Here is an 11958-nt window from a genome sequence, read left to right as displayed (position 1 = left end):
CATGCCAGCGCCTTTCTCTTCTCTCTGAGGCAGCAAGACACGCGGCCTTCCACTGCCAATAACCACCAATGACAACCACCTCACGTGTCTCCTTGTTGCAGTATTAATTACGTAAGGGACCGACAGCCTTGGCTTCTTCACCACCATCAACCGAGAGTGGTCTCTGGGAGTCGAGTTTCTTCTGGTAGAGGGCACAGCTCCAGATTAATTCGAGTGTAAAATAAAAGTTGACTATAACGAGCTGGCTAAGTGCGTGAGGGAGGATGCACGACTGGAGAAAACGACTGGGAATATGCATAACTTGTGCGGGTTTCACGACGCATTGATATTTACGCCACCCAAAACAAAACCTTTATTTTTTATTTAAAGCTTTTGACTGCAGTGATTCATATTCTTGGTTCTTTCGGTAAAGTCACGTTGAAGGGAAACAATAAAATAATAAAATATATATTAAATAATAAAAATTTTCACGACGACAGAGAGAATTTCTTGCCGTTACTTTTCACACCTGACGATGACCGTTTGTGTTATCAAAACGTCGTGAGAATTTTATTGTTTTATATATTTTATTGTTTCCCTTCAACGTGACTTTACCGAAAGAGCTAAGAATATGAATTACTGCAGTCACGAAAGCTTTAAATCAAAATTATTCTTTTAATTAACAATTAATTTCTCCTACACAACCAAGCCAGCATCAGGACTCAAGGTAACGAAAACAAAACGAATTTCTTTTCATATTACTTTATTTTAAGTTGTATTTACCATACAGTACATTTTTTAGAGTATTACATGCAAATATACAATAATTATTATTTATAAGCTTAACAGTGCTTCCCTTTTTTTGCTTAACCATAACACATTTTATGACACCGACGGATATGTGCATTTAAATACAGTACATTATTGCTTCCCGACTGACCAAACCATTCGACTTACGAAGGGTCCTCAGGAACAGAACCCATTCGTAAGTCAGGCACGTGCGTGTGTGTCCATGTGTGTGTGAGGAGTGGTCGTGTACGTCATACGTCCTTGCTAACAGCCATTATCCAAACAGTCTGTTAAGGCTGTACGGGGGTCCTTTGTCTTTTGCCTCTATGTGGGTGATGTTTTTATTCGGGCTCTTAAACGTGTCAAATTGAAGCGTTTACGAAATAAGTTTCTGAGACATCGAAATTTAAGCTTCTTGGTCTTGTTGGTGACGTTGGCGGTGTCAGTGGCGGCGATGGAGGCGGTAGCGTCATCAGCGTCGGCGTTCGAGGCGGTGGGAGCGTCTGAGGCATTGGTGGACGATGTGGTGTTGGCCGTGGCAGCAAAGGAGGTCTCCTCGTTAGTCGTGATAGCGGCAGTGGTGGCGTCATCGGCGTCGGCGTTCGCGGCGGTGGGAGCGTCCGCGGCATTGGCGGTGACGTTGGCCGTGGCGGCGTGGGCGGCTGCGGCACGAATCAGCTTCTCGTTCTCGTGACGCAGCCGTTGATTCTCCTTCTTTACGAGCCAGTTCTTTTCACGCAGCGTCTGTGGATTCAGCACCATTGCGTTCTCCCGAAGCAGTATCTCTAGACGCAACGCCTCATTGTCTTTATGCGTCTCCGCCTCCCTGAACCTGAGGAATGCGTTGTCGTCTTCCACCGTGCTTCTTCTTTGACACAGCTTCATGTTTTCCTCGCACAGCATGGCGCTGTAACGCTCGGTGTTGGATAGGTTACAGCTCCAACGTCGCCACAGGAATATCTCGATCACAGCCATCATCACTATCGCAACGGCCATGAGCTGCTGTGACACAACGCATGGCAAGGGGTCTATGTAGGGCTTTGTGACCAATGGGGTCGGGTAGTTGGCACTGTCTCCTTTATAACCAACCAATCCGGTAATGTGAATCAAGGTCAACATGACAAACGCCTTGACCCCATACAGCAGCACCATCTTGACCACGCGTGTTGCCAGCGAGGAGCCAGTTGGAGTTGTGAGCGTAACGTGCGAGCGTCACGTGTATTTAGCCTGTGACGATTGCAACGTCATCGCCGGATGTGACGCGCGGATGTGACGCGCGGATGTGACGCATAGAAATTCGATACCTGCCAGTGACGTCAGCTGACCGCCCCGAACAATTATGTTTGTTACGTCACAGACCGAGGTTGCGCCCTAGTTAATCATAAAACATTTATCACGCGGCGTCTCGCGCAGCGCCTATAGCGGTAGCGGGGAGGATAATGGCGGGGGGGGGGGGGAGACGAGGATGAGGGGGCGGGGTCCGTATCGCTGCCGCGGTGTACGCGTTCTTGTCGGCCATCTTACACAGGGAAGAGTTTCCCGCTTTGGCCCAATCCCCGTGTCCCGTTTCGGCGTGGGGGTTGGGAGGGGGGGGGTGAAGTGGTGACGTGTTGATGACGCCCATCGCCGGCTTTCCCATTCACAGCAGCGGGCGACGCCTCCCTTGTGTAAGATGGCCGCCGGCGGCGAGTCGCAGGTTTGCGGTGGCGGCGTTCAGGGCGCACATGGGACGCGCGCTCCCTTCACTCGGAGGCAGCGAGAGAGGCGGCCTTCGATAAGCTCCGATAAACAACACCCAGCTAAAGCAGCGTGTCTCCTTGCTGCTGCTGCTGTTGTGTTCGTTACTTAAGGAAACCGGCCGGCTTGGCACCACCGCCGCCGCCAACAACAACCACCACCACCACCTTCAGTGGCGCGCTTCCCCTGCGAGGTTTCAAAGCTCCTGGGGGGCCTCTTTGCGGGCTCGCTCGCGCCATCGTCCATGGCTGTGTCGCGGGGAGACGTCGTCTACCAGAAGGGGCAGGTGATGGACAAGTCGCGCCCGCTCCTCCTCCTCTCCCATACCCCCTCTTTGTGCTCCACGCGTCCACTGCTGGACGAGGGCCTCTGCACACCCCGTGGGGTTTATTAACTTGACCATACTTCACCTCGCCTGCTCAGTGCGGGTTGGTGAGAGTGGAGGGGTAGCGTCAGTAGAGTCGTGGCTGTCGGATGCACTTCTTCTGTATGCTGTGCACCGCGAAGCAGAATGAACACGTTATTGACGTTATGTTATTGACGTTATGTTGTTGTGTTATTGACGTTATGTTGTTGACGTTATGTTCGCACGGTACGCGTGTACAGCGCTGTCTGCGCGTGCACGGTTGGGCTTACGTGCATTGTACAGTGACACTACAGTGCGGTGTGAATGAAGTCAACAGTGCACTACTTTGTGGCGAATCAACAGCGGTGGTCATATGCGAGTCACCGCTCGCCGCCCTCGAAATGAGGAATTTCTACCACTGGCTGGGTATATAATTTCCTCTTGCTATCAGTTTCGACGGTGTACTTGCATTCAATTAACCTGCAAATTGCGTATGTGTCAGCACTGTACGGAACTCGAGCCTTCACTCGCCCGCATTCACAGACCCGCTCTGGTACCAGCGTGGTGAAGTATGGTCAAAACAAGCGCCGCACAGCGCCGCGCCCCGGTACTGCAGTGGACGGACGTCACTTCTCTCGCACAGCGCTCCGGGTGTCGGGCAACGCCGTGGGTCTCGCCGCGTGCTGAGCGTGCCGCGTGCTGAGCGTGCGCCGCGTGCTGAGCGTGTAGTACGTGCTGAGCGTGTGGCACGTGCTGAGCGTGTGGCACGTGCTGTCGATGTCGACTCAAAAGGGTCGTGGTGGTGGTGATGGTGGTGGTGCTGATGGTGGTGGTTGTGTGCCCTGTGTAGAGTGACGATTCTGACATTTGGGACGACACAGCGCTCATCAAGGCGTATGACAAAGCCGTCACGTCCTTCAAGGTGAGTGTCTCAGACTCTGGCTGCGAGCTCAACCGGTCCTGGGCCTCCGCTAGGTCGACTCAGCCACAAATGAGGACCAGGCGCGGTGTGTAAACATCGTCACTGGGGAGACAAAGGTGGCCGGGCGTGGTGCTGACCACCCACCCCCTCGTGTGCTATTCCGGCCTTTATAGGTGCTCGCTAACAGCACTTGCCCCAACAGTCTGTTAAGGCTATACGGGGGGGGGGGGGGGGGTCTTTGTCTTTGTATCGCTTGTCTGTGTGTACTTGTGCACTTCGTATCTCTGTGTGCGTGTACATGGTTATATTTACACCTTGAGACACAACACACCTGTTGCAAGGGATACCTGGGAAAGCCCGACAATATAACACACTTCGTGTGTCACGTGCACCACCAGTGGTTACAAAACTAATTTCTTTACGGCTAAATTTTTGTTCTCCTTCCCCCACACCTCCGATTAGCATGATTGGCTACGTACGATGCGAAAGAAATTCAACATGCGTACACCTTCGAGTACTGTGTTATCATTCGATGGTAAGTGCCTTGCTCAAGTTGATTTGACTGTTTTTGTCTAAACGAATTTCCTCACCAGGCGGCGGAGAACGTGCACAGTGATGCATGCGCAGGTTGGAAACATGTCGGCTACAAATATGAATGGGGAAAATGGGCACACAGTGGTTTGACAGCATTGTTGCTAACTCAAGGCTGCATTATGCCTAGACTAGTTATAATGAATGGCACTCGACATTGTGCCATAGCAAAGTGACGTAGGATTTCTAAGAGCGCGCTTTTTTGAGTCGAGCCATTTTAAATGTCATGTGATGGCATACATTCATACGCAGCGGGAATTGCTTCTAAATCCTCAAAATTATCCCAGAAAGTCACTCAAATTTGGTCGCTTGGTAAACCCCCAAAATTGCCTCTAAATCGAGCAACAAAATTGCTGAGTTGGCAACACTCTACGAACCGTTCCAAAGTAGTACGTGTATGTACAGAAGCAGATCGAGACACCCGGTCCTACACGTCTTAGAGCAGGGGTGGGTTACCTACAGGCCGTGACTACGTCAGTGTATATGGCCGTGGCCACACGAAACCCAACCAACCTCAACTAACCGACTGTGTTCTTTCAGACAGCGCTCAAAAATGGCACCGCCACTTGCGAGAGCCCCAAGACCTACGGGGAGACAAAGTCCGTGAACAAGCGGGCGAAGACACGGAGACGGCACAAGAGGAGCAGCGTGTCGCCCTCCGACAAGGTAAATATCCTGAAGTAGAAGATTACTGGTGCTCTGGATGTGGCTGTCATGTTTTTTGCAAATGTGATTTATGACTTTGACCATTACCTGCGTGATGTTAATAGTTGTCCGCTTTGTCGTGTCTGCTGTCCAACCTATATTGGTCTTTCACCAATATTCTTCACAGGCCACCGCTTCTGGTGTTTGGCATTGTAGTGTTGCAGGGAAATCTCAGGGAGAAGGTCCATGAGGTTTGCTTCTCCTGACAAGCAAATTATTTCATGAGACCTCCTTTGCCAGTATTATGATAATAGGGTTTTCCCCTTTCTGTTTTATTGCCAGAAAGGGGTAAGCCATATTATCATAATCAAATTCTTCTTTTGCGTAGAAACCCCCCATGATTTCGTGAGAGAGTTGCTTCTGCCGAAATCCACTCTCAGTCTTTTTAGGCTCCACCGTGTGAGCCATTTGGAGCTGTAGCCAGATGCGAGCTCAGTGTTAATGTGCCATTTTATTGAGAGACTGCTACTGTGTGGTGTTATCTCGGTGTGGTCTGGGACTGTTTTGTTTTTTGCTGCCTTGCCCAAGCTTGATAAATTGGACTCCCGTAATTAATAAATTCCTTTTTTTATATTTAGTGACTTGCTAACCATTTTCTTTATTTTTCACTCCTATCATTTAATTTGTATTTTTTGCTGTTGTACCTTGCTGACCTCCCCATTCTGGACCATCTGTGAAAATGAGCTTCATAGCTCATCGAATTCCTCCAGTCTAAATAAAGATTCTCATGTATGTATGTTGAACTGCTTTCGCACCATATTCTTGGTTCTTTCGGTAAAGTCACGTAGAAGGGAAATAATAAAATAATAAAAATAAAACACTAAAATTCTCACGACGTTTCGCACCGTACATAGCCAGCCGCGCTAGTCAGAGGTGCGGGGGAAGTACAAGAAACTGAACACAAAAAGCACTTCTAAAGAAATTAGTTTTCAGTCTAGATGTAAAAGTGCGTAGCTCCAGTGGCTTCCTAATATCGGAAAGGAAGAGTGTTCCAGATGGCCGCAGAAGCGCATCTGAAAGTGCACAGTGAAAAATCGAGCCAAAAGTTTGATGGTTAGCCAAACGGTCCCTTTGAGTGTTCCCCGCTGCAACGACACTGAGAACAAGGAACACAAATCGTACGTAAGCATACACAGTCCTGCGGATGGCAATTTTCTTCAGCTAAATGCCGATGTCGAGGTCTTCCAGCCACGGGAGCTCTTCAGGAGAGAGTTAATGTAGTTTTGCTTTTCTTCCGTTGGTGGAGCGCAGACTACAGCAGTTTACTTTGTGGAGACTTGAGGCAGCCAGGCGTGGTGCTGGCCGCATCGCCGCCTTCTTGCGCCTTGCCATCCTTCGTAGGTGTGCCAACAGCGCTTGCTCCAGTGGCACGCGTCGGCTAGACGGGGTTAATCGTTGCCCGTCTCTGTGCCAACCTCTCGCGTGCCAGTGGAGGCCGGGCGACCTGTGCCAGGCTGCCTGGTCCGAGGACGGCGTGGTCTACGGCGCCACGATCAAGTCGGTGGACGCCAGCGCCGGCACGTGCGTCGTGGTCTTCACGGGCTACGGCAACGAGGATGAGCTGAAGCTCGCCGATCTTCTGCCGCCAGCGGCGGAGTCTGCCGCCGGCGCCGGCGGGGAAAGCGACGCGGCCGCGAGCTGCGACGCCGACGCGGCGTCCCAGGCTGGCAAGGTGAGCCGGGGCGGCGGGGCTGTGATGGATTCGGATGAATCGATTCGTTGAGAGTTGAGCTGCCTTTCCTGCTCAAAACATGCAATGGGGCAAATGTTCATTTGCTCTGAGCCAGTGGTGCAAAACCCCCCCCCCCCCTCCCCCAAGGCTTAAACTTGTAACTTTTCAAGACCAGTCCTGGGACCACATTGACCATCTTGCACAAAACAAAATGGCGATGTATGGTCAAACAACTCCCCCCAATGACCCAATACGGCATGGTGAGACCTTCATCTGTCAAGAGGGTTTCATGAAGGGCTGTAAATTATAGCATAAATCATTCATTTCGGTGGAAAGGAAGTTTTTGATACATTTGTGAAGAAAAGCAGCCTAACCCCTAAACGTTGGCAGCTACGTGGCTCTCGCCAGGACGTGGACCCAGCCCGATGTTTTATTCGGCCGTGTTACCGAGGGTGGAGGTGAGGAGGTGCCCTTCTGTTGCAGCGTAACAATACGAGTAGGTTGATTAGCAAGACGAAGATTTTTTTCTGCGTGGGGAATTAAAGCTGTGGAGCGTCGTTGAACCAAATGCGTTGCATTTGAAGAGAAGTAAAAACATGAAGAAAACCCGTTTCTTGAAGGCAATTTCGATCGATTTTTAAGTCAGATTACAAACTCGTCTGCCACATGGTTTAGAATTCAAGAAGATCTTTGTCTTTTATGTGTGCCAATGGAAGTACAGTGGTGGTGCGCTTGAGTGCACTACGCCCCGAACCCGGCGACTTGCGTTCGACCAATAACAGTGGCTAATATTTAATATTTTCCTGTGCCTCCCCTAGGTTGCCTCAGCCTTAAATAGTCACCTGGTGCTGTGTGTAAATATCCACATTTGAGGAAACAAGGGCAGCCAAGCATTGTGCTGGCCAACCATCTCCATCGTGTGCCGTGCCGGCATTAATAGATGCTCTCAAACAGCATTTGCCCCAACAGTCTGTTAAAAGCTATGCGGGGGATCTCTGTCATTGTGGAAGTACATGCTGTGCCAACAATGCAGTGCGTAGTTTCAAGGCCCATATGTAATGTTATGTAAATTCAGATATTACCTCTTTAGAACGAATCACTAGCGAACCTGGAATGAAAACTTAAACTGGACCTTGAGGAAACACGTGACAGCGTGAATGTATCGCTGTGTATATGTAATGGTTTATTTGAACAGGCATCCTAAACAAATGCTAAATTAAAACATGACGTACAGGCAGGTACATGTGTACATCATTCATAGAATACAAAAGAAAAACCCATCAATGATTGGATGTTTGGCAGCGAGCACGATCGTTATATATGTAGGGTGGCTAAGGTAACCCGGACGCTGTGTGTATGCGAATCGACACGAGAATTAACACCACTGCAGCTATGCTCGTAATAAACGGGCTGTCGTTATGAGCATGGTTCGTTATACGAGGTCAAGCCGTAGTCATTTAAGGAATGCAGAATCGCGCGAAAGCGTCTCTCCAATGTGCGTTCCCGTGTGTGCGCCGACGCCGCAGGAGAGTGCCCCCTCCGCCGACGACTACGAGATGCCAGGCAGACCCAAGGGTGGGCACGGAGCACGGAAGAAGGGTCACAAGCAGAAGCAGAGCGTCCCACCGTGGGCCTACCCGTCGCCACCCTTGTCCCATCCTCCCCCCTTCCCTGGCTTTCCACCTTACGTGAGCACATTCGCCTGGTGGGACACTTGAGCGTTGCCGTGCGTGTCATACGAATGAGCGAGTGTTGTTAGGCGAGGAATTAAAAGCGATTGTTACATGCCGACTAGAGCAGTTAATCGATCGGCAGGTCGCACATCGTGGGGGAAAGCGCGTGAAAGAGTAGGCCAAATACCCCCTGAAGGGGCTCTCTAGAGAGCTCCTTCAAGTGGAGACCCGAATGCCAGCAGTGGCATGGCAAAACATTGCAGGGGCTGCATCTTAGCCCGAGTAAAGCTACCGCTCAGCAGTTCGCATTAACTCAAACTGCTGGCGCCTCGTTTTGTGCGTTTCATTTGACATTTTTTCATTTTGTTTTTCAGCCGAACGCGTGGGGAGGATTCCCACCGCCTCCTCCACATCTCTCTGCAGCAGCTCTTCCGGTAGTTTACACACATGGCCGCTGCAGTCGATACGCTGAGAATACGCACTAGTGTGGAAATGTTGTTACTTGGCTACGTCACGAGAAAGCCCTTACATCAGGAAGGCCATCAGACTCTCATTCAGAAAGTTTGCGAAGTTTGGATGTTTGTCGCTCATGAGTGTTTTTGTGTGTAGGAGAATCCCGAAGGCCCCATGGAGAAAACGATTTTTACGAGACGAAAGCACTCAAAAGTTTTTCTTAGATGGATTCAACAATTCATTTGCTGTACTGCCATTCCCCGAGTATCTCACAGCCCACTGGGTTTGGGAGTTTTCGTGAATTTCGTGTCACCCACCAACCATTCCTGTCAAAGTGCTGGATTCGATGCGTGCCCAATAATTTATATTGCGAGATTATTTGGCTGCTATAAATGCCCACGTAAGCCACTTCGTTTGAGTGGGCAATCAAGAGGACTTCAATCCAGATGGTTGGATACTGTGGAAGCAGACCTCGGAGGTAATTTGTCAATTTGTAACAACTGTAGAATCAAAGGGAAGTGACGTTGAGGCTTGGCGGCATCAACGGTGCTGGTTGTGACCAAGTCCTACTTTACTCTGGCCGTGTGGATTTGTCATCACGGGACGGCACCGACGGATCTTGGGTTTGTTTCTGCTGGCTCCCAGATGATTCCACCTCCCCCTCTGCCTCCGAGCGCCGCCTTCCCGGATGACGATGACGAGGCCCTGGGCAGCATGCTGTTGGCTTGGTACATGAGTGGATACCACACCGGATACTACCAGGTAAACACTGCACAGCATTTCAACACCGCATCGCACCACTCGGTGTCCTTTATTCCATCGTGCGCGGGCGCAAAAGAACGACCAACCGTGTGAAACTTGAACAATCGGTTCTCTAATGAAGTGGTGGATACGACCTGTAATTGGGACATCGCGCTTATTGAAAATGTGAAGATTGTTTCATTTAACAGATTGTTTGATTTTACACTCAATTGGGGATAAGATGTCAACGATTCCCTTCTAAAATGAGTGCAGGACGGTGCCCCGTCTTCATTGGTGGCCCTGATCCATTCATCACGATTACACGGAACAAACACCATTCGGTGACACGGTGTTTCATACACACGGAGAAACGTCACTCTCGCGTATCGCTCCCGTGGCCTCTCGGCTGGTTATTAAAGCGTGTGTACGTGCGCCGTATCGCACTTGATAGAAAGTCAAATGAAATACACCGCTGAACAAAGTGCTGAAGGTCGATCGTGTGGCTTTGGTTCCAGGGTCTGAAACAGGGAAAGAAGGATACAATGGCCGGACGGGGCCCACGCTACAAGTAACAGCAAGGTGAGCGCTCCTCGAGTCACTGGTGGCTCAGTGCTGATTTTTGCGGTGAAATGTTAACTCCTTCGCCTGGTGTGCAGGAGGTTGTGGGCTCCATCCTGATGCTGACGCCTAAATATGTGGAGTTTGCATGTTCTCTCCATGGTCACGTGGATTTATTTTCCAATGTTCTCTCCACGGTCACGTGGATTTATTTTCCCGGGTTCTCCGGGGTTTTTCCCCTCCACATTTAGAAACACGCCCTTAAGAGTATTTGGCTGCTATAAATGTCCACACGATCAGCCACTTCGTTGAGCTATCATTCGTGGCCAGGTCGCTTCTGAAAAAGAGCTACGTAGCTCAGTGGGCCTTTCCTGTTAAAATAAAAAAAAGTTTATAGTATTATGAGCCTGTACTTATAGTATGACACGAGTTTAAAGCTTTGTTAAAGAGGCTGGAAAAAAACGTGCAGAGCTTATACATTATTTTTTACTCGTTGTAGTAACTTTAAAGCACAGCACGTAGTCTTACAGCAGTGACGTCACCGTAGCGCTTCGTCAGTCTGTGTGCTTGAAAGTTACTTGAAAGTCTTTTAATGCACTCCCAATTACGGTTGACAGCATGAATGCTTTGTCTCTATCCATCTGTAAAGGATTGGGGGGGTGGGGGGCACGGTAAGTTTCGTAATGATGATCCAATATGAACGAAAAGTTATCCAAGTTGTGATTTTAGAGGACTAACCCTATAGACAACAACAAAAATTAATGAAAGTGTTGGCCAAATCTTGGCGAATAGGATCTCAGGATAGTGAGATTTTCAAGATTTTCCTCATCTGCCTTCCATAATTGCCCTATGTTTACATCCTCTGTTATGTTTGTCAATGGTATTCAGTATATACGATAAAATACAGTATCACCAAGGATGCAGTAATGTATGAATAACTTATACACTTAAAATGAAATGATCCCATGACAAACGCGTGTTGCAAAAACGCGCGTCGGAATCTGTGGGTTCGTACGATTTTCCTTTTTCCCCCTTCCCATAATGCTTCATGAACATATTTCACCGCCTTGGACACACGATCGTGTTTTTATATTGTTGTGACGTTATTACCTGCCCTACTGGACATGTGTGAAAAAGAGCTTTATAGCTCATTGGATTCTGATGTATATATCTTTGAAGGAAAGTTGTTTTAGAGCAGCATCTTGTCTCGTTTCCTAAAAGCATAAACAGCTTCCAGCCTAAGTGATTGTGTGTTTTGTGTTGTAGGATCACGGACCTGGCATCACAATATTTACACGACGGTGGGAGCACTGGGTGCAAGGACCCCTTCAGAAGATACTTTCTACTCTTTTGTGCACAATAAAAGTCTCGATCATCTGCGAGTGGCAATCGTTAATTCCAAACGGCGCCGCACGGAAACCAGTTGGTGGGGTCCATGGCTTTCTTGATGAGCTCAAGCCGATTGTAAATCCACGTGACTTGTGGCCCCCATCCCCTGTCAAAACACTCTGCTCCGTGTACCCGGCTTTTGCTCGCTCCTGCCTTCTCCCCTTGGTGTTTGTGTTCAGTTTGTTGTCCTTCACCCACACCTCCGATTAGCGCGGTTGGCTACGTAGGGTGCGAAAGAAGTTAAACGTACCCTACATACTCTCATCTCCGACATCTTTGCCCAAGTCATTCCTTCCCCCCCTCTTCCCCTTCCCGCTCGGCGCTCCTTCCTGATGCTCATTTAGAGGCGTGTGCCCTCTTTGTCCGTCTTGGGGACTTGCGTCTCAACATCCCCTTCCCAGGC

General features: G+C 49.4%; 1 protein-coding gene across 1 annotated transcript; it reads left to right on the top strand.

The window, feature by feature from the left end:
- The first annotated feature begins 6240 nt into the window (after positions 1–6240).
- Positions 6241–11543, top strand: LOC142931283 (uncharacterized). Its single transcript, XM_076075022.1, has 7 exons — positions 6241–6248; positions 6291–6741; positions 8268–8429; positions 8789–8848; positions 9513–9629; positions 10124–10187; positions 11433–11543. Exons 1-6 carry the CDS (start codon positions 6241–6243, stop codon positions 10178–10180), a joined length of 855 nt encoding a protein of 284 aa, XP_075931137.1. The 3' UTR covers positions 10181–10187; positions 11433–11543.
- Positions 11544–11958: the final 415 nt, after the last annotated feature.

Source organism: Petromyzon marinus, chromosome 52, assembly GCF_048934315.1.
Source record: "Petromyzon marinus isolate PM22_M1 ecotype Great Lakes invasive population chromosome 52, UKy_Petmar_22M1.pri1.0, whole genome shotgun sequence".
Taxonomy (NCBI): Eukaryota; Metazoa; Chordata; class Hyperoartia; order Petromyzontiformes; family Petromyzontidae; genus Petromyzon; species Petromyzon marinus.
Note: the sequence above shows the minus strand (reverse complement) of the source record. Positions and strands in the feature narration are given on the sequence as shown.